The sequence below is a fragment of the Cotesia glomerata genome, linkage group LG4 (genome assembly GCF_020080835.1).
Source record: "Cotesia glomerata isolate CgM1 linkage group LG4, MPM_Cglom_v2.3, whole genome shotgun sequence".
NCBI classification, from domain to species: domain Eukaryota; kingdom Metazoa; phylum Arthropoda; class Insecta; order Hymenoptera; family Braconidae; genus Cotesia; species Cotesia glomerata.
Window position 1 is genome coordinate 4,029,232 of NC_058161.1, and position 24,213 is coordinate 4,053,444.

The 24,213-nt window shown below is 27.3% G+C and overlaps 4 protein-coding genes across 5 annotated transcripts; 2 read left to right on the top strand and 2 right to left on the bottom strand.

Annotated features, from left to right (window-relative positions):
* The first annotated feature begins 620 nt into the window (after window positions 1–620).
* LOC123263456 (rhodopsin-like) lies at window positions 621–3,772 on the top strand. Its single transcript, XM_044726236.1, has 4 exons — window positions 621–1,418; window positions 1,647–1,753; window positions 2,957–3,211; window positions 3,278–3,772. The coding sequence occupies exons 1-4, from the start codon at window positions 929–931 to the stop codon at window positions 3,662–3,664; spliced, it is 1,239 nt and encodes a 412-aa protein (XP_044582171.1). The 5' UTR covers window positions 621–928; the 3' UTR covers window positions 3,665–3,772.
* On the top strand, window positions 1,902–14,463 carry LOC123263470 (DNA replication complex GINS protein SLD5). The gene is made up of 3 exons (XM_044726255.1): window positions 1,902–1,913; window positions 13,012–13,027; window positions 13,746–14,463. The coding sequence occupies exon 3, from the start codon at window positions 13,780–13,782 to the stop codon at window positions 14,422–14,424; it is 645 nt and encodes a 214-aa protein (XP_044582190.1). The 5' UTR covers window positions 1,902–1,913; window positions 13,012–13,027; window positions 13,746–13,779; the 3' UTR covers window positions 14,425–14,463.
* Window positions 5,346–11,805, bottom strand: LOC123263460 (rhodopsin-like). The gene is made up of 6 exons (XM_044726240.1): window positions 11,638–11,805; window positions 9,926–10,255; window positions 8,738–8,985; window positions 8,205–8,463; window positions 6,471–6,637; window positions 5,346–6,213 (listed from the first exon to the last, which is right to left on the bottom strand). Exons 2-6 carry the CDS (start codon window positions 10,253–10,255, stop codon window positions 6,087–6,089), a joined length of 1,131 nt encoding a protein of 376 aa, XP_044582175.1. The 5' UTR covers window positions 11,638–11,805; the 3' UTR covers window positions 5,346–6,086.
* A 1,391-nt stretch (window positions 14,464–15,854) lies between the features above and the next one.
* Window positions 15,855–23,943, bottom strand: LOC123263438 (ATP-binding cassette sub-family C member 4-like). 2 transcript variants are annotated; one of them, XM_044726201.1, is made up of 5 exons: window positions 23,632–23,943; window positions 22,545–22,655; window positions 21,967–22,098; window positions 21,044–21,248; window positions 15,855–19,338 (listed from the first exon to the last, which is right to left on the bottom strand). In XM_044726201.1, the coding sequence occupies exons 1-5, from the start codon at window positions 23,703–23,705 to the stop codon at window positions 15,874–15,876; spliced, it is 3,987 nt and encodes a 1,328-aa protein (XP_044582136.1). In that variant the 5' UTR covers window positions 23,706–23,943; the 3' UTR covers window positions 15,855–15,873. The 2 variants fall into 2 exon arrangements, with proteins under 2 accessions (XP_044582136.1, XP_044582137.1); XM_044726202.1 differs by having other exon boundaries at window positions 23,648–23,666.
* Window positions 23,944–24,213: the final 270 nt, after the last annotated feature.

Sequence of the window (24,213 nt, forward strand, 5' to 3'; positions counted from 1 at the left end):
AATTACCTGAAAACATTACACGAAAGACTAATCATTATCGTAATTATTGAATTTACATCATGATTAAGCTATGATGCAGACAATAATTCTAAAACGGCTGCAACAGTAAAACTGTTTCATTAAACGAATTCTAAAAGGAGTAATATTGAGGCTATTACCACTTCTGAGTAGTGGAAATTGAAGCTTATTAAAAGAGCTTTACGATGCATTTTACCGAATTTTTATATCTTGTCTCGATCAGTAATTATATCAAGTTGAAGTAGTAAAAACATCAATTTTTACGATTTTCAAAATTTCAAAATCCTGTCATTTCCAAATTACTCGCCCGATTAAGCTCATCTTCGAACTTAACCTTGGTCTTGATCGATAGATAAAGCATGTTGAGTTTGAGAAGAATCGGTTATAAATTGAAAACGCTATCGTGCTGACAAGCCGCGTTGTATCGTATAAATACATACATATATAAACTTTTGAACTATATACATTTTCTGACTCAGCTCGAAAAACTGAGTCAGAAAACGACTAAATTTTTTCAAAGTTGCGCCATGAGGACGGCTGCAATAGTTAGATTTTTATAAAATCTACTAATAATTGTATAACTAATAATACTTTTTTAATCTTATTTAAATAAACTGATAAAATAATATAAATACTATAATTGACAGTGGTACAAATCAAATCTGACATTTATCATTACCATTGCTATGAATTATACTTAAGTCCATCTAGCAAAAAATTCAATGTCAAGATTACAAGAGTTTGATTTGAATAATAAATATGATATTCAAATTTTCGCCGGCTTCGGAGGTTTATAAAAGCTATCACGAAGGTTCATTGATTGTGCTGAGCACCGAGTCAGTACCACAGAGAATTGATGAACTACATCTGAAAAAACCCTGTTAGTTCCAGTGAAATAAATTTTTAAAAAATGGATACGACTTTGATACACTCAGCCATGGAGAATTTTACATCAACGATTCTACCAGCGTCCTCAATATCAACAGCATTGACCACAACAGCAGCTTCAATAGAAGCTTCTCCTTTATCTGGAGTCGCTTTGATATCACACGCTGCTCTGTCAATGGGACCTCACGCCGCGAAGCAGTGGATGCGATACAGCAATCAGACTGTCGCGGACAAAGTGCCTGAAGAAATGCTACACTTGGTCGACCCGCACTGGTATCAGTACCCGCCGATGCACCACATATGGCACAAAGCTCTGGGAATAGTGATGGTTGTGATTGGAATTCTCGGATGGACTGGTAATGGCTGTGTTGTCTATATTTTTCTAATCATGCCTTCTCTTAGGACACCTAACAATATTCTGGTGGTCAATCTCGCTTTTTCCGATTTCTTGATGATGATTATCATGTCTCCGCCTATGGTTGTCAATTGCTGGTTTGAAACTTGGATACTTGGTGAGTTATTCAATATATTTTTACAAAAAAAAAAAAAAAATTTATTTGGATCAAGTAAATAATTTTTAAGAAATTTATCTTCTTAATTTGAGTTGAAGAATTTTTAAACTAAGAAATTTTTCTTGGTTTCAATAAATTTTATTTTTTTAAAGATTTTTTCTCTTGATTCAAGTTAATTTTATTTTCAGTGTATAAATTTATTTAATACATTTTTTTTGTGATTTTTAGGGCCACTGATGTGTGATGTTTATGCAATGTTTGGGTCATTATGTGGGTGTGTATCCATTTGGACCATGGTGTTGATTACTTATGATCGTTACAATGTTATTGTGAAGGTAAATTAATTTTTATTTTTTATAATTTTTTTTTTAATTTCGTGAAGATTATAAAATTTTTTGTTGATCATCACGAAACTAAAATTCATAAAAATTAAAAAATTTTTATCTTTTTTTAAACAAATTAATTATTATCAAAAAAAAAAAATATAATAACAAAGTTAGCCGACGTTTTTGATTTTTTTTTCATTTATTAAATTAAAATCAAAAAAAAATTTTTTTAAATTTGCTCTTATAGTTTTTCAAGTTTTTTATTTATTTATTTATTTGCCTTTAGGCCAATAAATAAATAAATAAGTAAAATAAATAAATAAATAAATAAATAAAGGGCCAATAACAGGCTTACTCAATTTTTACAAAGTTGAAGATTTCGACAGAATGAAAAACATAGGTAATAATATAAATCTATATGAACTAAAAAAAAAATTTAATTTTTAATCCTTATAAATTAATATGTGTTAACATAAATTAACTAAGCGAGCAGAGTTACATTTATAATTAATTTCCTTTCTTATTTTCATTAGTCAGGACCTAAAAGTGCATAAATTAGATATTTTATTAAAAGTTAATAAATTAGAATCAAATAATTCAGATGAAAAAAATACTACTGTTAAGCCAAGTTCCAGTGAAAATATAGACATCATAATTAATAATAGTAGTGTTATATAATACATTACGCGACTTAGATTTAAGTCCTCTGATATTCTGGTAATGAATGTAACTCTGTTTATATGTATTATTTAAATCACTAGACGATCGTCTATTTTTACAAATGAAATTTTTTTTTGTAATAATTTTTTCAATAAAAAAAATTTTTATGTCGGCTAACTTAATTTTTATAAAAAAATTTTCACTTTTAAAAATGATGAATGAAAATTTTTTAAAATATTTTTTTAATACTATTTTATTTGTTTTAAGATAAACCCAAAAATCATCAGGTGTCTTCTGATGTCTTCAGTATCATGAAAAGTCAAATAAAATTTTTTATATAAATTTTTATTCACAATTTTGATAAATAAATTAATAAAAATTTTTTTCAACTAATAAAAAGTTTTTTAAATTAATAAAAAGTTCTTTAAATTAACAAAATTTTTTTTCAATTAATAAAAAGTTTTTTAAATTAATAAACAATTTTTTAAATTAATAAAAATGATAAAAAAATTGATTTTCATAAAAAATACTTAAAATAATTTTTTTTTTCAGGGAATGTCAGGTACACCATTAACAATACCCAGAGCAATAATCCAAATCTCAGTTGTTTGGATATTAGCTCTTGCCTGGTCACTTCTTCCACTATTCGGATGGAACAGATACGTCCCAGAAGGTAATATGACATCCTGCGGAACAGACTATTTAACCAAAGACTGGTTTTCAAGATCATACATCTTGGTTTACTCTCTATTCGTTTACTACACTCCACTCTTTACCATCATATACTGCTACTGGTTCATCGTATCCGTAAGTACAAAATACAAAACAAAATTAAAACTTAAAAATTTTCTAAGCGAGTTTTTTGAACTCAAGGCCGTAGCAACGCATGAAAAAGCAATGAGAGAGCAAGCAAAAAAGATGAACGTAGCATCTCTACGCAGTGGAGACCAAGATGGTCCTAGTGCAGAGGCCAAGTTAGCCAAGGTAGCACTCACCACAGTGTCACTATGGTTCATGGCATGGACACCGTACCTGGTGATAAATTACGCCGGCGTTTTCGAAGCTTCTTTCTTATCACCTCTGTTCACGATCTGGGGGTCTCTTTTCTCCAAAACTAATGCTTGCTACAACCCTCTTGTCTACGCAGTCAGTCATCCGAAATATCGCGCAGCTCTTCATGAGAGATTACCCTGTCTAGGTATCGGAGCTCCTCCTCCGCCGAAGAGCGATGATACTACATCAACTAAAACTGAGGCTTGAATGACTGATAAATTTAGGACCAGGATTTTTGCTTTAATTTCAAAATTTATATTATTAAGAGAATAAGCAAAATTTTGTAGCCAGTGTATTTATATGATAAAATAGGTTGTTATGGTTAAATTTGGTATCGTTGGAAAAGTCTTGACCTGGAGTTGTGCCTTTTCAAGGTTTCATATCATTCTCACTAATGGTCAATTTTTGATGATAAGTATTTAGGCTGCATTCGAAAATTCTCTATCTCTAGATACATAATTAAGAAATGACCTTGTATCTTGTGAACTATTGACATTTTTAAAGATATAAGCTCATCCCGATGATACACTCATCAAGAGCTTTCATTTGAGTACCCACATGCATTTTGATATATTTTTCATATATTTATATATATAAAATATGTGAAAAATTGATGTGGGTACTCAAATGAACGGTCTCGATGAGCGTAACATCGGGATGACCTTATATTTTTGAAAATGTCAATATTTAAGAAAGAACACTGCAATTTAACATAATTAAGAAATTACCTTGTATTTTGTGAACTATTGAAATTTTTAAAGATATAAGCTCATCTCGATGTTACACTCATCGAGACCTTTCATTTGAGTACCCACATCAATTTTTCATATATTTTATATATTTATATATATAAATTTATGAAAAATATATCAAAATGCATGTGGGTACTCAAATGAAAGCTCTTGATGAGTGTAACATCGGGATGAGCTTATATCTTCAAAAATGTCAATATTTAAGAAAGTACAGTGCAATTTAACATAATTAAGAAATTACCTTGTATCTTGTGAACTATTGACGTTTTTAAATATATAAGCTCATCCCGATGTTACATTCATCGAGACCTTTCATTTGAGTACCCACATCAATTTTTCATATATTTTATATATTATATATATATGTATATATGAAAAATATATCAAAAATGCATGTGGGTACTCAAATGAAAGCTCTTAATGAGTGTAACATCGGGATGAGCTTATATCTTTAAAATATATATTATATATATGTATATATCAAAAATTCATGTGGGTACTCAAATGAAAGCACGTGATAAGTGTAACATCGGGATGAGCTTATATTTTTGAAAACGTCAATTTTTAAGAAAGTACAGTGTAATTCAACAAAAGTCATTATTTAATAAGGCAAAAATTTGTTTATTTATATTTCAAAAGTCACGGCAATTACATAATGACTGCAAAGTTACTATTAACAATTGATAATGTCAAATTTTTTATATTACAGCGGAAATATTGGTCGTATAAAAAATTTTTTAAACAAAAGTTCAAAATTTAATTTTACAAAAAAAAAATGTCTCTTATGATTTTTTCTTAAGACCAATAAAAAATCTGTAATTTCAAAATTAAGATTTTTACAATTAGCAAAAATTAATTTATAAAAAAATTAAAATTTATCACAACTTTTTTTACAAGTCTAATATCTTCGGCAAAAATCTTGGGCCTACATAATTAATTTATTAGCACGTACAAAAATTAATTACCACCCCAACAAATCGATATTTTATTTATTAGACTTCAATACTTTATTGACTACCATAATTATTGATCTAATATTTATTAATTATAAATAATAATTGTAATAAAAATAAATAATAAATTTTATAGTTAATTATTATTGAAAAATAATGTAAAGGATAAATAATAAAAAAATATTATTTTGCCTGAAGGGTTTATTTAATAATAAAAAATTAATGACAGATACAATATTGCCAGTTGTTCAGACATGTGGTGCTGGTGAACATTGATTTAAATAGTCTTACAATGAAGCCACATACTAGTGAGGGTTTACCGTCTTCAAATGTTCGTAATCTTCAGAAGACATTAAGATTAACAATAATAAAATAAGCTAAACTCATCGTATCGCTTGGGTAATAAACGACTTTTATTGTGGTGCAAAAAAAATCGTAAACCCTAAACGATTTATGAATCCTTATTTTTATCAATCTTACAGCTGCTGAACAACATAAATAATTGGTTACACTGGTGCCCGGTGAATATAGCGCAGATCATCCAATTTGTAATTATTATAAATTTATATACTAATTTATCACAAATTAAACGGAATCTCCAGAAGTACGGAAATTTTTTAACACATTTTTCATTTATTTAAGATGACCTGCACTTCTTCCTATTTCTTCATACAAATCACAACTCACCTTACATTTTTTTATTTAAAATATATAATTACACAATATATACAATTCTTAATAAATTAAATGAGCCAGATACTTGCAATAGATATTATTATATCGAAATTATTTTAATTTTATAACTCTTTAAGAGTTTATTCTTGCGAGTATTCCGTTTACTGTTATAAATTATTCTCGAGACTTTTAATAATTAATTACTGATGACTCATTTTTATTTTATTGTCTCGATTTAATTAACAGCGCTTACGCGTTGGCTTTTTCACCTTCAGTAGTAGTGGTCGTTGTGGAAACAGCATCGCCGTCAGATGATTTTTCAGCGCAAGCCAATGATGGGAATCTTGCGAATAATGCTGCTCTGTATTTAGGGTGACTAATAAAATAAAAAAAAATAATTAATTAATTAATTAATTTAATCAATGAAAAGTATTAATTATGATACTGAAAGCTGACAAATTTTTTTTTTAATTTTTATAACAATTAATTACAATAAAAAAAAATTTTTATTATTAATTTTTTTTAATTTTTATATGTGTAAATTTTTTTCATAATTTTATTGCTATAAAATTAGAAAAAAAAATTTTAATTAACTTCTGAGTCATAATTATTTTATTTTATTTTATAACTCACCTGATACCATAGACAATTGGATTATATACAGCATTGGCTTTAGCAAATACGGATCCCCAGATTGTGAAAAGAGGACTGATAGTTATGGTTTCAAAGATTCCTGCGTAATTTATTACCAAGTATGGAGTCCAGGCCATAAACCACAGGGAAATAGTTGTTAATGCAACCTGTAATTTATTTAATTTTTAATATTATCTATATTATTAAGAGAATAAGCAAAATTTTGTAGCCAGTGTATTTATATGATAAAATCGGTTTTTTTTAGTGAAATTTAGTCATTGCAAAGGTCTTGACTTGAGTTTGTGCATTTTCAAGGTTTCATTTCATTCTCACCGATATTCAATTTATATAATAAGTATTTAGGCTGCATTCGAAAATACTCTATCTCTAGACACTTAATTAAGAAATGACCTTGTAACATGTGAACTATTGACATTTTTAAAGATATAAGCTCATCTTGATTGTTACATTCGTCGAGACCTTTCATTTGAGTACCCATATCAATTTTTCATATATTTTATATATTTATATACTTCACAAATACCATATATATAAAATATATTAAAAATACCATGTGGGTACTCAAATGAAAGGTCTTGATGTGTGTAACATCGGGATGAGCTTATATCTTTAAAAATGTCAATAATTAAGAACTGACATTGCTATCTTGTGAACTATTGACATTTTTAAAGATATAAACTCATCCCGATGTTACACTTCTCGAGACCTTTAATTTGAGTACCCACATCAATTTTTCATATATTTTATATATTTCACAAATACTATATATATAAAATATATAAAAAATGCCATGTGGGTACTCAAATGAAAGGTCTTGATGTGTGTAACATCGGGATGAGCTTATATCTTTAAAAATGTTAATAATTAAGAACTGATCTTGTATCTTGTGAACTATTGACATTTTTAAAGATATAAGCTCACCCCGATGTTACACTTCTCGAGACCTTTAATTTGAGTACCCACATCAATTTTTCATATATTTTATATATTTATGTATTTCATAAATACTATATATATAAAATATATAAAAAACGCCGTGTGGGTACTCAAACGAAAGGTCTTGATGTGTGTAACATCGGGATGAGCTTATATCTTTAAAAATGTTAATAATTAAGAACTGATCTTGTATCTTGTGAACTATTGACATTTTTAAAGATATAAGCTCACCCCGATATTACACTCATCGAGACCTTTCATTTGAGTACCCATATCAATTTTTCATATATTTTATATATTTATATATTTCACAAATACCATATATATATATAAAATATATTAAAAATACCATGTGGGTACTCAAATGAAAGGTCTTGATGTGTGTAACATCGGGATGAGCTTATATCTTTAAAAATGTTAATAATTAAGAACTGATCTTGTATCTTGTGAACTATTGACATTTTTAAAGATATAAGCTCACCCCGATATTACACTCATCGAGACCTTTCATTTGAGTACCCATATCAATTTTTCATATATTTTATGTATTATATATATGTATATATGAAAAATATATGAAAATGCATGTGGGTACTCAAATGAAAGCTCTCGATGTGTGTAACATCGGGATGAGTTTATATCTTTATAAATGTCAATAGTTAAGAAAGTACAGTGTAATTTAACAAAATTCATTATTTAATAAAGCAAAATTTTATTCATTTATTTTTTTTTAGCAATTTTTCAATGCATTAATTAATTAATTAATTAATTAATTACCTTGGCAAGTTTGCACTCAGCGCTTTGATTTTGATTTTCCTGAGATCGAAGCGATGCGACGTTCATTTTCTTGGCCTGTTCTCGCATATTCTTCTCATGAGCAGTTACAGCGGAGATTATAAAGTAGTAACTGTAGATGATGAGGAAAAGTGGCAAGTAGTAAACAAACACCGAGTACGCGAGGATGTATGATCTTGAGAACCAATCTTTGGTGATGTAGTCAGTACCACAAGCAGTCATGTTACCTTCCGGTACGTATCTGAAATGTATTTATTTATTATTTCTTAATTGTCTTCTAATAGATTAATTATTATTTTATGAAAATAAAATTAACAGACAGCTGACAATTTTCAGAATTTTTTTTATTGATAAAATCATTAAAAAAAAATTTAAAGAAAAAATTCCACATGTAAAAAATTTGAAAAACTATACGTGCAATTTTTTAAAAATATTTTTTTAATGGTAATTCAATTAATAAAAAAAACATAAACGTTTTTCGTTGTCAGCTAATTTTAGTTTCATAATTATTTTACCTGTTCCATCCGAAAAGTGGGAAGATAGTCCATGCAAGACAGAACAGCCAGATACCCAAGATTCGTAGTAATGCTCCGCCAATAGTCATTGGCTTGGCTGCTAAACCCTTGACAATAACATTGTACCTGTCAAATGCAATCGCTGTCATTGACCAAATGGAGGTACATCCGAACAGGGAACCAGCACAGGCATATAATTGACACATCAGTGGACCAAAGACCCATGTTTCATAAAAGCAATTGATTACCTGATTAGAAAAAATTTTTTTTTTTTTTTATTATTAGAATTATTAATTAAAAAAATTTCTCTGGTTTAGAAAAAAAAAATATGATACTGAAAGTGACAGAAGACAGCTGATAATTTTTATAAATTTTTTAACACTTAATTTATAGCAAGAAAAATTTGTTCAGAAATTTTTTTAGAATTTTATAGCTTAATAATTTAATAATTATTATGAAAAAAAAAATTTAATAAAAAATTCCACGTGTGAAAAATGATAATAAAATTAGCAGACATTTGAAAATTTTTGTTTTTTTTTTTAAATCAATAAAAATAATAATTAATAAAAAATATTTTTTAAAAATTGCACTTAGAATTTTTTAAATTCTCTCTACATGTTAAATTTTTTTCTTTTAATTTTTTTCAATTAAGAATTCTAAAAATGTTCAGTTATCGGCTAATTTAATTATCAAAAAAATAAAATTAGTGAAAATTTTTAGAAAAATTGTTTATATTATTTATTTATTTATTTATCAATATACTATATATATTTATTATATTTTTTATACTTAACTTGTTTTAAAAATTAAAAAATTGACAATTGTCAGTTAACTTTATTATTATTCAAAAAATTTAATTTTTAAAATTTGTTAAAAATAATAAATGATCATATAAAAATTAAATCTATATTTTATTAATATATAAATATAAAGTTACATTAAGCAACGTTTTTTTTTTAATTATTACTTTAAAAATTTTTTTTTAATTTAATGATATTAAAGTTAGCAATCACTTGGTCAATTTTTTAATTTTATTTAAAAAAGAAATTTGTTCCAAAAAAATATTTTTAAAAAATTTTGATTTTTTTAAATTTTTAATTTTTTTTGCCATAATTTATTTGTTAAAAAAATTATAAAATATCTGCAAAATTAATTTTTATTAGATTAATTATTATAATTATCAATTACCATAGGTGGAGCCATGCAGAACATCATTAAAAAGTCTGAAAAAGCAAGATTGACAACCAATAAATTGCTGGGTGTCCTTAAATTTTTAGTCGAGGTGAAGATGAAGACAACCATGCCGTTTCCAATAACTGAAACACAACCCAGGCAGCCAATAACAAAACCAAGGATTGCGTGCCACAGTGGATTCATCGGTGGGAATTGATACCAATGGGCATCAACTAGGTGCAACATTTCCGGTAGGACTTTGTCGACCACCGTTTGATTGCTGGGCCCACGAGCCCAACCACCGCTGCCATATGCGGCAAAACTGGGACCCGTTAGCACCGTCATCTTCAAAACAAATATTTTTGTTAATTTATTTAAAAATATTTAATTATTTCTTTTTTTAACCATAAGAAGAATATAATATTGTCACCGTAAAGAAGAAATAGGTTTTTATCTGGATGAAAATAAAGTTAGCCAACATGTAAAAATTTTTATAATTTTTTTTTATTAAAAAAAAAAAATATTCATTTGTAAAAAACTTCAAAAACTAAAATAATTTTTTGTTCTAATTCAATAAATTAAGCAAAATCAAAAAATTAAAAATCTTGGCTAACTTTATTATTATTATTTTATTTTCTTTTTATTATTATTATTAATGACATTAATCAAGATTAAATTAGCCGACATTTGAAAATTTTAAGAATTTTTTTTCATTGAAAAAATTATTATAAAAAAATTTCATTTGTAAAAAACTTGAAAAACTTTAAGTGCAATTTTTTAAAAATAATTTTTTGTTCTAATTTAATAAATTAAGCAAAGTCAAAAAATTAAAAATCTTGGCTAACTTTATTATTATTATTTTATTTTCTTTTTATTTTTATTTTTATTATTATTATTAATGACATTAATAAAGATTAAATTAGCCGACATTTGAAAATTTTAAGAATTTTTTTTTCATTGAAAAATGATTATAAAAAATTTTTAAAAACTTTCATTTGCAAAAACTTGAAAAACTTTAAGTGCAATTTTTTAAAAATAATTTTTTGTTCTAATTTAATAAATTAAGCAAAGTCAAAAAATTAAAAATCTTGGCTAACTTTATTATTATTATTTTATTTTTATTTTTATTTTTATTATTATTATTAATGGCATTAATAAAGATTAAATTAGCCGACATTTGAAAATTTTAAGAATTTTTTTTCATTGAAAAAATTATTATAAAAAAATTTGATTTGTAAAAAACTTGAAAAACTTTAAGTGCAATTTTTAAAAAATATTTTTTTATTCTAATTTAATTATTAAAAAAAAAATCAAAAAATTAAAAATGTCGGCTAACTTTAGTATTATATGACATTAAATCTAGCTGTCACTTGACAATTTTTTAATTTTTTATAACAAACAAATTTCTTCAAAAAAATTATTTAAAAAAAATTGCATTTTAAATTTTTTAAAATTTCTAAATGTCAATTTTTTTTATAATTATTTTTTGTTATAATTTATTTGTTACAAAAATTCTTAAAATTATCAAATATTCACTAAATGAATAATTATTAATTTATTTATTATTATAAAATATTAACACTAATAATAATAAATAAATGAATAATTATTAATTTAGTGAATATTTGATAATTTTAAGAATTTTTGTAACAAATAAATTATAACAAAAAATAATTATAAAAAATAGTGTTAATATTTTATCTTGATGCCTTTGAACTGGTACTTACTTTTTATATTATTAAATTCTTGGAAAAAATTGTAACTAAACAAACTAATCCAAGTTTTGTTAAAGCACGGGTGCACAAATTTAGCAGAGGATTATTGTGGTGAGGAAGCGGAGTGGTCCACTGTCGGATGCAGCTCGTCCTGTCGTTCCGAGTTCGCTTTAAATATTAAGCGGTAATCGAACAAGTACTCACAATTTGTACCCCTAGTTCGACATTCACCCCGCTGTGCCCTCGGATGTTTACTATATGTACTTAAACTTACGTATAAGTCGGCAAATAGTCTTAAGACGTTGTTTATTGAGTTAAGGAGGACTTAAGAATACCTGAGGACACCTTGCGTGCTCCAAACGGAAACCATATAATTTAATCAACAAATATAGTGTACACAAATTCGTGTACTTTATTATTGAAAATAAATAGGAAATAAATTCTTGAGTCAAGAACAAGATCAAGATCACTCAGTAACTTAATTTATATTATTTTATTTTAATACTTTTTTTATTTTTTATAATAACTTGTCATTTTTTTTAATTGTTGATGAATGTGTAATAATTGAACTGGAAATTATTTTTTTATTAATTAATTATTGTTATAATTATTAATTATATCACATTATATGGTTTCATAGACGGATTGGAAGTTAAGTAGCTTTAAATTTATATTTTCTTACAATTATTATAAGTTTGTCCTTGAACTTCAATAACTTGAATTATTATTTTTAGAAACATATGATTTTATTTTATTATTTGGATTAATTAATTAAAGATACTAAAATTAGTCAAAATTTGACAATTTTTAGTTATTTTAATTCAATCAAAATTATTTTTAAAATTGCACTTAAAATTTATCAAAATTAAGTTAGCTCACATCTAAAAATTTTTAGAATTTTGATTTTATTATAAATAAATTAAAAAAAAAATTTCATTTGTAAAAAACTTAAAAAACTAGAAGTGCAATTTAAAAAAAATTTTTTTTTATTATAATTTAATAAATGAAAAAAAATTTTTAAATTTAAAACGTCAGCTAACTTTAGTATTATTTAAAATTAAAAAAATTTTTTACATGTCAAATTTCTTTTAATTTTTTTTAATAAAAAAATTATAAAAATTTTTCAGTCAGCTAATTTAATTTTCGTATTAATTAATTTATTTTTTTCAATCTTAAATAATTATATAATTTATTTTTTATGATTGTTATTAATTTTTAATGATGAAATTTTAAGAAATCTAAAAATCACACCAGATGTCATTTTTGAAAATTCAAAATTTTACGCGCCAAAATATCGATATATCGAATTTAAAAAATCGATATTTAAAAATATTTTTGGCGGAATAAATAATAAATATAACCTATATTTATAAGTATAGTTATAAGTATCACTTGTAAACCGGTAAGTAGTTTAGTATTTATTTTTTGCCATTTAATTATAATCCTAAAAGTAACAGACGTCTAATAATTTTTAGAATAACAAAAAAAAAAAACATAATTAGTCATTAAAAAATTTAAACTAAAAATTTCATAAGTAGAAATTTATAAAAAATAATTGATAGAATTTTTTTTAAATTTTCTTATGATTAATTTTTATAAAAAAATAAAATTTTTAGATGTTTGCTGATTTTATTATCAAATTTAATTTAATAAAAATAATTTTTTATTTAATTAAAAAATTTATAATAACTTTTATAAATTAAAATAAATAATATTTATAAGGATAATATAATATTAATGCTTTAAACTGATGAAATTTAAATTAGCCATCTGAAAATTTTTTTTATTGAAAAAATTATTACAAAAAAATTTCCCTAGAAGATTTTAAAAATGATGCGTGCAATTTTTATTAAGAATCTTTTTATTTGCAATTAAATTGTTAATAATAATAAAGTTAGCCGACATTTTGATTTTTTTTTGCTTAATTTGTTAAAAATATTTTTAAAAAATTGCACTTATAGTTTTTGAAGTTTTTAACAAATGAAAAAAAATTTTTTTTATTTTTTTGTAATCATTCTTTCATAAAAAAAGATCATAAAAATTTTTAGATGTTGGCTAATTTTAGTTTCACTAAAAACTGTACTTGTAAAAAATAAATACTGTGAAAAAATAAATTGCAGGTAAACGACTGATAAAAAATAAAAAAAAAAAAAAATGGATGAAGATAATCAAGAAGAAATAATCGAGTCAGATAACGAAGAGCCTAAAACAGTAGCAGAAGTTCTGGAAGAACTAACTCAAGCTTGGCAAAATGAAAAGTCATCACCAGAAATCCTGAAACACATGTCTGACCACGTGGACGGTCTTCTGGAACACATAACTTGCATGGAAGTAAACATCGAGTCGCTTCCTAAAGACGACTTACGCGTAACGATTCATCGAATGGAGATAGACCGGATCAGATACTTGATAACTAGTTACTTGAGAACGCGGTTGGAGAAAATAGAGCTCTATGCTATTGATATCATCAAGGAAGAAGCTAAGCGCAGTGCGAATAATCGCTACTTGTCGGATAGTGAGCTCCAATTTGCTAAAGATTGGACTACCAACATGGAGACACTCTTGAAGAGTGTTGTGCTCCAACATTTACCGGGTACTTTTCAGGAGTTGGAGATTGACAAGCTCACTGTCAAGCCTAATTTAAATTCTTATGTTTTTATACGTGCTGATAAAGCTGCTGAAGGGATTCTTATACCGGGAACTGATAGGGAATTAAATATCGCTGAAGGCTCGCAGCATATTGTTCAATATAAGGCTGTTGCTCATTTGGTTAGAGATGGTTCGGTTCAATTACTTTAATATAATTAATATAATTATTATAAGTAAAAATAAATTATTAAATTAATATACGTGAAAAATTTCTAGAGATTTTAGGAATTTTTTTACAATTTTTTTTTATATTTACATGAAAAATTATTTATAAATGATTTTTTTTATTAATGGAATTGTTAGTCTTGTTTTCATGATGATTAATTGTATAGGTCATAAGGATTAATCAGTAATTATTTTTTTATTAACCTACTGTTGTAAGATAATTTAATCAATAAAAAATGTACATTATATTTATAAACTTTGTATTATAAATTGAACAATGCTGTGTTTTAAAAAAAATAATTATTTATAAGTACAAGAGAGCTTAGTGATAACTTTATTATAAGTAACTCGAAAAATATATTCTTAAGTCTTAAAGTCATCGAGTATTTATGTATAAAAATTGGTACTTTCATTTTTAATAATTATTGTCTTAAAAACAAACTTTTTTTTACTTCTTATGTTAATTATTTCAGGTGATTAATATAAAATATCAAATATGTAGGTATTTGGACAGCGTTTTTTTGTGCTTATCTATTTTAAGGGGGCATTCTGGTCTAGAAGTATGAAATTTCAGGTAGTTTTAAAAGTGCCGTAAAAAAAAGGCAATATTTTTACTATCCATTTTTTATAAGTTATTTATTATAAGAATAATCTAGAGTAATGTCGCTATGGTTGGAACTACGGTCATCCCCAAATTTCAATTTTTACTATTTTTAAAAAATTTGAAAGTAAAAAAACCATTTTTTTTTTTTTTTTTTTTTTTTTTCATAGTCGCAATTTTGTGAAAAAAATTTTTTTCAACTTTTCCGTAGTTCCAATGATAGCGTCATTACTCTAGATTAATAATCTTTTTTATTTTTTTATTTCCGATTGCTAAGAGAGTTGGAATCGTGGGTAAATTCACGTGCCAATTTTTTGAGACTCTCCTACTTCATCAGCTGCGAATTTTTTGAATTTTCAACTTTTTTTTTATTTATTTCTGTATTCTTATAATGTTAATAAATAACTTATAAAAAAAATGCATACTAAAAATATTGATTGCCTTTTTTACGGCACTTCAAAAATTACCTGAAATTTCATACTTCTGGACCAGAATACCCCCTTAATTAAACTAATTTGTTATCAATTAGACCTTGAAGTTGATATTTGATTATTAAAATGTGAACATTGTATATTAGTTACATAAATATTTTCGGCTAAAAAACTATTATAATTTAATTTGTGATATTGTAACAATATTAAAATATTAGTCTATAAAAGTTTGATTTAATTGAAAATATTTACTTCACACTATATTTAATATTTATCCAAAAATAATTCAAAATCAACTTGGTCATATTTGGTAAAAAAAAAAAAATAAGTATCTTATTAAGTGAAGAAATAAAAAAGAAAATATCATTAAGTAAATAAAAAAATTAATTAGTAACTTAAAATTTATGACTTTGGTGTTCCATTGACTATTTGATTAGGTTCACCGGCAGTGGCTTTATTATTGTAACTTTCTTCCGAAATTAATTTAAGTTTATCACTCATATTTTTCCCAGTTTCCTTCAACATCTTACTAAAATACCCCTCTTTATTTTTCAGAAGTAAATGGGGATGATCGAACTCAACAATTCTCCCATTATCCATCACCAGGACCCTATCACTGTCCATAATGGTATTAAGCCGATGCGCGATGGTAAGTACAGTACAGTCCTTAAACTTACTCCTAATAGTCTTCTGGATAAGCGCATCAGTAGCCGGATCAACATTAGCAGTAGCTTCATCTAAGATCAGAATTTTATTATTCCTCACTATCGCCCTAGCAAGACACAAGAGCTGTCTTTGCCCAGCACTGAAGTTGCTTCCCCCCTGAGTGACAATATAATCAAGCGAGGGAGCAGCATTCTTCAATTCAACCTCCTCCAAAGCAGCCCAGATACTGGCATCATTATATTCATGAAAAGGATCAAGATTATCTCGAAGACTCGCTGAGAAAAGAATCGGCTCTTGAGGAATAATCGACAATCTACTTCTTAGATCATACAGGCCAATTTTATTAGTACTGACCCCGTCGATGTAAATATTACCGTCAAACTTAGCCAAGTTGAACAGCGCAGAGATCAGCGATGATTTACCAGCTCCAGTACGTCCCACGATTCCTACCTTCATTCCCGCTTCAAAGGTAACATTTAAGTCTTTAAGCACCGGAGCATCTTCCTCACTGTACTTCAAATAAACATGATCGAACTTAATCTCTCCCTGACTTGGCCAGGTAGCAGCTGGCTTCTGATTAACGTCGCTCTCAAACGGACCTTCCTTGTCCAGCTTAGTAAACTGCAGCACTCTCTCTACACTGGTCATCTGAGTCATAGCTTCAGCAGTTGATCTTATTCCAAACTGGCACATGCCACAGAGGATAAGAATCTGCGAGACAACTAAACCTACCGGTCCAGCGAAAGTGTTGTCATTATCCATAATTATAAAGCTGTAAATAGTGCAAGCGACAAACACAATCGTAACCGCGTCGAGCCAGAAGGAGAACCAAGCGCTTGAGAAGACTATTGTTGAAAACGCGCTCGTGTGGACGTCTTGGTAAGAGTCAAACTCTTTCCGCACCAGCTCCTGACTGTTAGCCGACCTGATGGTCGTCAGTCCCGCCATTGAGGAGTTTACGTGCGTAAAAACGGGACTTTTAGTCACTCCCTCCAGCCGCTTTACATCCTGAGCCGTCGCAAGGTAAATATTTTTTATCATCCAGTAAAATAGTATCATAATTGTGATCAAAAATGACATCCACCAGTGGACTATTATTATTTGGATAAATATTCCGAGCATCACAGCGTAAATTTGTATCGCTTCTACCATAAACTTGGGCAGTTGTTCATCAACACATCCAATGTCTTTTGAAAATCTGTTTAATATTCTTCCTGAAGAGGTTGTGTTGAAAAACTTCATTGGTGCTTGTAATAAACAAGCGAACATTGAGTTGTGCAAATTTTTACTTGCGTTCATACAAATTTTGTAGAATAATAAATTTCTGGCTGTTGTCATTATTACACAAAGTGCAATTAGAATTCCGTAGATATATAATGCAGTATCTCTGTCGTAAAATTCTCGGTTTGTAAAATTTGCATTATTAAAAGTTTGGTTAATTAAATTTCCAAAAGTTTCATTGTCAAATTTTGAATTTTCCTCTAAAGAACTTGAATTATTATCCAAAGTTTTATTAAAATTCAAAATTTTATTAGCTTCAATTCTAAACTTCATTTCTTCTTGCGTGGTCCAAAAAGCGACCCAATAATCCGAGCCACTGCTTCCAATTTGACCCAAAATAGTAAAAGAAAGCCAAACTAGGAGCATCATAATCGAACCACCTGCTCTAAAATACTTCCAAATTAGCGATTTAGTAATATTGCCTTTAGCCATAAGCTCCTGAGTTTCCTCCGGCTCTTCACTTTCATCCTCACTCAGTCCATTGGACACCACAGAAGTATCCACAGAGGGCGTAATTTCTTTTTCAACTGAAGGGCTTCTCTCAGCTTTCTCCGTGGCAGTATCCATGAGTTTCAAACGATGTTCATCAAATTCCGCAAAGCTTCCTTGCTTTTCAATGACTCCATTATTAATCATCACAATAAGATCAACGTCCTTCAAGTACTGTACTTGATGCGTAACAAGAATCCTAGTTTTGTTACCTAAGTACCCTTTGATACAATCTTCAAACAAGCTTTTGCCCACATGAGTATCAACAGCGGACAATGGATCATCCAGAAGATAAATATCAGCGTCTCTGTAAACTGCTCTAGCTAGATTAATTCTAGCTTGCTGCCCACCACTTAGGGCAGCTCCACGCTCGCCCACTAAAGTCTTGTCTCCTTGAGGTAGTTGTACGAAGTCTTTTAATAAGGCACAGACTCGGGTTACTTGTCGGTAGCGAGCTTCGTCGTAAGGCTGGCCGAATAGAATGTTGTTTCTTACCGAGCCGGAAAATAGCCAAGGTTGCTGGCCAGCGTATGAGACTCTCCCTCCAACTGTAACGTGTCCGTGATTAGTGGGCAGCTCGCCGAGAATTAATTGAAGCAGGGAACTTTTTCCAGCACCTACTGGACCAATCAAAGCGCACAATTGTCCGCTGTTAATTGTGATGTTAATATTGTGAAGAGTATTTACAATAGAATTTTCTTCCCAAGCAGCGGTACCGTCTTTTATTTTCACTGTGGATTTATCAGCGGGTGAAGAGGATACCATCAATGGTTTGTTGTCTTCTAGTAATAAAAATTGCTCCAATCGCTTGACAGATACCAGACCCTCCGCGATCGCTGATATTGCTTGCGGGCAGTAGATCGCCATTGTTAATTGAAGTCTATTTAAATGCTGCGCTATTGAAAATACAATATCTGCTGATGGGCTGTTACCAGCCAGTACAAAAGCCATTATTGTTAAGTAAAGTGTTATACGTTCGGTGAAGACAAATGTCGCGTAATTAAATCCCTTTAGATAAGACATTATTGTCAGGATATCGATCTCGTATTTACGCGCTATTGAAACTAACTGCTGGAATGGTTTTTCCCAGGTGTACATTTTGATTACTTGGATGCCGTTTATTATTTCTGCCATCAGGCGCACTCGCTCGTCGGTACGCTTGGCGATTTTGTTACGGAATTTGTAGGTCCATTTGCTGAGGTACATCTGTAGTGGGATCACCTGGATGGCCATAAAAAATATTCCAGCGAGAATTGCTGCTCGGACGCTTTGCCAAATTAAATAGCCTGTTGCTACTACTTGGAACGGCACGATCCAAATGTAGTGGAGGAACATGAAGAGATAGTCGAATCGAGCGACGTCGTTTGACAGCAAGTTCATTATCTGACCGCCGGCTATTTTGTTTGCTGCTGGTGTTGATAATTTTAACATCTGAAAATAATTGGGGTGTAAATAATTTATTTATCCATATTATTAAAAGAATAAGTAAAATTTTGTGGCCAGTGTATTTCCAATAGTCAATAGTCAATTTATGATGATAAGTATTTAGGTTGCATTCGAAAATTCTCTATCTTTAGATACATAATTAAGAAATGAGCTTGTATCTTGTGAACTATTGACATTTTTAAAGATATAAGCTCATCCCGATGTTACACTCATCGAAAGCTTTCATTTGAGTACCCACATCAATTTTTCATATATTTATTTATATATATATGTATATATGAAAAATATATGAAAATGCATGTGGGTACTCAAATGAAAGCTCTTGATGAGTGTAACATCGGGATGAGCTTATATCTTTAAAAATGTCAATATTTAAGAAAGCACAGTGCAATTTAACATAATTAAGAAATGACCATATATCTTGTGAACTATTGACATTTTTAAAGATATAAGCTCATCCCGATGTTAGACTCATCGAGAGCTTTCATTTGAGTACCCACATCAATTTTATATATATATATATATATATATATATATATATATATATATATATATATATATATGACAAATTGATGTGGGTACTTAAATGAAAGCTCCTGATGAGAGTAACATCGAGATGAGCTTATATCTTTAAAAACATCAATATTTAAGAAAGTATAGTGCAATTTAACAAAAGTAATTAAATGTTATGTATTTATAGTTCACAAGTCACGGCAGTCACATAGTGACTGCAAGGTTATTAGTTTAATAAATTTATTTATTTTTAACTTCCTGCTAAGAAAATTGAAAATTTTCAAAAATCGGGAAGTTATTGGTTTTACCCCGTTTTTCAAAAATCGAGTTTTCATCAGATCTCGAGGTTTTGAGGTCTTAGGAAGCTTCCCTGACTATTCCCGCGAGTGTCACTATGTCTGTGTGTGCGCGCGCGCGTGTGTGTGTGTGTGTGTGTGTGTAAGTATGTAAACCTCTTATAACTTTTGAACGGTTTAACCGATTTCATCGCGGTTGGTGCCATTTGAAAGGGCTTCACCAAACTTAGATTTCCTGAAAATTTGAACCGATTCGGACCGATAGATTTTGAGAAATTTGGAGAAATCTAAAAAAAAATAGGAAAAAAAATTTTTTAAGAAGTGGTTTTTTTGGAATATCTTTTAAACGGCTCTACCGATCGATTCCAAAAACTAATCAGCTCTCAACCTTGAAAAACCACGTCGATCGCCTCCAATCCGGTTAAAATCGATTGATTCGTTCGAGAGATATCGTGAACGAAAGAAAACCGAAAAAAGTGTTTTTTTGGAGTTACTCCGAAATTATTAGTTTGATCAATTGAAACTTAGAAATTCTTTATGAGGCTTAAAAAACTGCGTAGAATGCCGCCAACCGCGTAAAAATCGGTTCATTCATTCAAAAGTTATTGCGGTTTGAAAATTCAAAAAATAGTGTTCTATGAAACTTCTATCAGACTTTTGAGCTCAAAAGCTCAAAAGCATAGAAAAGGTACCGTTTTGAGCTCGGAGAGCTCAAAACAACACACAGATTGTATTGTTCGATTGTATCATTGTAAACACACAGATTGTATTGCTCGAAGAGCTCAAAAAAAAAACGGCCATGTATTAACGGAATCAGCGGGAAGTTGCAGGGATGGTCTTTAGGGTCAACCGTTTTCCTAATTTTTTAGGATTTATTTTACCTTTCGGTAGACCAATGATGAACATGCCACTCTTACGCGCATTCCAAACTCGGTTTGTTTTGAATTCATATGGTGCTCAAGTAGTCCGAGAACGAACGATAAGAATATTACGATAGATGCATATGTGTAGGCTTCGCTGGTTGAACTATCGGATCGTGGATCAAAATGCCAGATAAGAAGCCCCATTACATACGGTTGAAGTATTCTGAAATGTAAACATCATTTATATACTTAGTTTCTGTTATTATATTCATGCTTAGAAATTAAACTTAATTTTCATGATACTGAAATTAGTGAAAATTAAATTAGCCGATATTTAAAAATTTTTATTATTTATTTTATTGGAAAATTATTTTTAAAAAATTTCATGTAAATTAAATTAACTGATATCTAAAAATTTTTATCATTTTTTTTATTAAAAAAATTATCACAAAAAATTAAAATAAAAAATTTCACATGTCGAAAATTTGAAAAATTATACATGAAAATTAAATTAGCCGAGATTTGAAAATTTTTAGTTTATTTTATTAAAAAATAATTTTTAAAAAATTAAAACAAAAATTTACATGCAATTTTTTTGAAGTATTTTTTTACTTGTAATTTAATTGATGAGAAAAATAAAAAATTGTTGAACGTCGAATAATTTTATTATCATAAAATTTTACATGTAGAAAATTTATAAAATTATACGTGCAATTTAAAAAAAAATATTTTTTTAGTTATAATTTAATTAATTAAAAAAATTGCACGTACAATTTTTCAAATTTTTTACATACTAAATTTTTTATTTTAATTTTTTCAACAAAAAAAAATCATTAAAATTTTCAAATGTCGGCTAATTTAATTTTCTATTTAATAAATTCAAAATATTTTTCTAAGCTTTTTTTTTTAATATTATTATATTTATAATAATTATAAATTACCTGACAGCAGTGCATAGAGCTATAAAAAATCCAAACAAGGAATACGACAGCAAGTATGTATGTTTGAGAGCAGTATACAATTTTGGTGATCTTTTTTCTTCACGCGCTGCATCTTGCTCCTTTTTCCAATTTCTGAAACGATTAAATAAATATATTAATGTCTATTATCATCACAATTGATAAAAATACTTTTATGAATCAATTTAGCTTCGATAAACGTTCGGATACGACATGAGACATGAGACATGAGTTAGAACGCTCGTGACTTGTAATCTGTTGACCTAAGTCATTAATCCTTTAAACTTTCCTTACAAAATCTATTTATACTCCAATAATATTGATCTAAAGTGTAAAAAAAATTTTTTTTTCTAAAACTAAAAAATCTATTATTTTTTATTGAATAAAAACAATTTTAATAAATTGCAACAAAGTCTCCGGTGTATAATTAATATTTATCAATTGTCTCTACAATAATTTATTAATATAACAATTAATTATCACATAAGCCGTCAATTACTTTTATTACCATAATGATTTTTAATACCAAATAAAATTTTATCTCAATAATTTTCCATTACCTCTCGAGAACATCTCCAAGCGGTTCGCTCCGGTCGTCAGGTAAAACATTTGGTAAATCTTTTATTTGCAAATCATGAGTTCTTCCGTATAAAAATAAGGGATTCATCCACCTGTTGAATTAATTACGTAAAAAAATTTAATTACAACTTACAAACAATTAATTGTAGATAAAAAAAAATCACTATCACTTTTTTTAATCACTGCTAAACACTTCCTTTCATTAAATTAAATTGAGATAAATTTTAAATTAAAGGCGAAGTTAATTTATAAAAAGAAGAAATAATTAATTGTAATTATTATAAAAAATAAATATGTATATTTATATTTGTATGTTAAAATATTTTCTTTTAAAAATTTATTAGATTTAAGAGAAAAATGTAAATAATAATAAAGTTAGCCTTTTTTAATTTTTTGATTTTTTTAAAATTAAATTGAACAAAAAAATATTTTTTAAAAATTGCACTTACAATTTTTTAAAAATGGATTTTTTTTTGTAATAATTTTTTTAATAAAAAAAATTCTAAAAATTTTTAAATATCGGCTAATTTAATTTTCATAAAATGTAAAAAAGTATGATCCTAAACTTAGCCGACGTTTTTAATGTTTTGATTTTTTTTTAATAATTAAATTAAAACAAAAAAAGATTTTTAAAAAATTACACTTAGTTTTTAAAGTTTTTTACAAGTGAAAAATTTTTTTTCATTTTCTCGTAATCATTTTCATAAAAATAAAATTAGCAGACAGCTGACATTTTTTGGAATTTTTTTTATTAATAAAATTATTACAAAAAAATTAAAAGAAAAAAATTGCACATGTAAAAAATTTGAAAAACTATACGTGCAATTTTTTAAAAATATTTTTTTATTGCTAATTTAATTATTAAAAAAAAAAAAAAAAAAAAATCTTTAACTGTCGGCTAATTTTAGTTTCATTCACTTTTTCAATAAAAAAAAATTCTAAAAATTTTTAAATGTCGGCTAACTTAATTTTCATTAAAAGAGTTAGTTAACATCAAACTGTACAACTGGTACTAATAAAAAAAAAAATAATTGTAATTAATATTAAAAAAATAATAATAATAATTACCAAAATATTAATTTACTAAAAATATTAGCCGTCAATCTTGGATTTGGATTATCATATTTTTTACTGTTATCCATAACTTATTATTATTGATCAACAATTTATTAACTTGGTTTTAATCACAGTTGGTTTATGTTCTCCAATATGATATTCTAAAATGAAATATGAGTAATAAAAAAATATATATATAGGTATAACTAAGTACAATCATCAATAAAAATTGCTATGTTGGTTATACATGACGAATGACGACATGTATCTTTAACTGACTGTTCATGACTGTTGAACTACTGGTCTACTACTGATTACTAAAATAATCAAACCCCTCTTTGATGTTTTTACTCATGTACAATGACTTTATCATATGTTTGTATATACATTTGTATGTTGATATATATTTACATAGATAAATAATATAATCACTTTAAGATTATGATTAATACACTAAAATTACCATAATTCTTAATTGTCAGCTGATGATTTATTTTATTTTTAAATTTTTAAATTTTGAAAAAAAAAAATTATTAATAATTAATAATATATTTAACAAATAAAATAAATACAACAGATAATTTTTAAATGTCA

Excerpts from the sequence above, each read along its gene's own strand:
- LOC123263456 (XM_044726236.1), top strand. The coding sequence starts at position 929 with ATGGATACGACTTTGATACACTCAGCCATGGAGAATTTTACATCAACG. Across the intron at positions 1,419-1,646 it reads GTTTGAAACTTGGATACTTG|GGCCACTGATGTGTGATGTT; the intron begins GTGAGTTATTCA and ends TGTGATTTTTAG. Across the intron at positions 1,754-2,956 it reads GTTACAATGTTATTGTGAAG|GGAATGTCAGGTACACCATT; the intron begins GTAAATTAATTT and ends TTTTTTTTTCAG.
- LOC123263460 (XM_044726240.1), bottom strand. The coding sequence starts at position 10,255 with ATGACGGTGCTAACGGGTCCCAGTTTTGCCGCATATGGCAGCGGTGGT. Across the intron at positions 8,464-8,737 it reads CCACTTTTCGGATGGAACAG|ATACGTACCGGAAGGTAACA; the intron begins GTAAAATAATTA and ends AATACATTTCAG. Across the intron at positions 6,214-6,470 it reads CCAATTGTCTATGGTATCAG|TCACCCTAAATACAGAGCAG; the intron begins GTGAGTTATAAA and ends TTATTTTATTAG.
- LOC123263470 (XM_044726255.1), top strand. The coding sequence starts at position 13,780 with ATGGATGAAGATAATCAAGAAGAAATAATCGAGTCAGATAACGAAGAG.
- LOC123263438 (XM_044726201.1), bottom strand. The coding sequence starts at position 23,705 with ATGGATAACAGTAAAAAATATGATAATCCAAATCCAAGATTGACGGCT. Across the intron at positions 22,099-22,544 it reads CTTGGAGATGTTCTCGAGAG|AAATTGGAAAAAGGAGCAAG; the intron begins GTAATGGAAAAT and ends TAATCGTTTCAG. Across the intron at positions 21,249-21,966 it reads GCTCTATGCACTGCTGTCAG|AATACTTCAACCGTATGTAA; the intron begins GTAATTTATAAT and ends TTTACATTTCAG.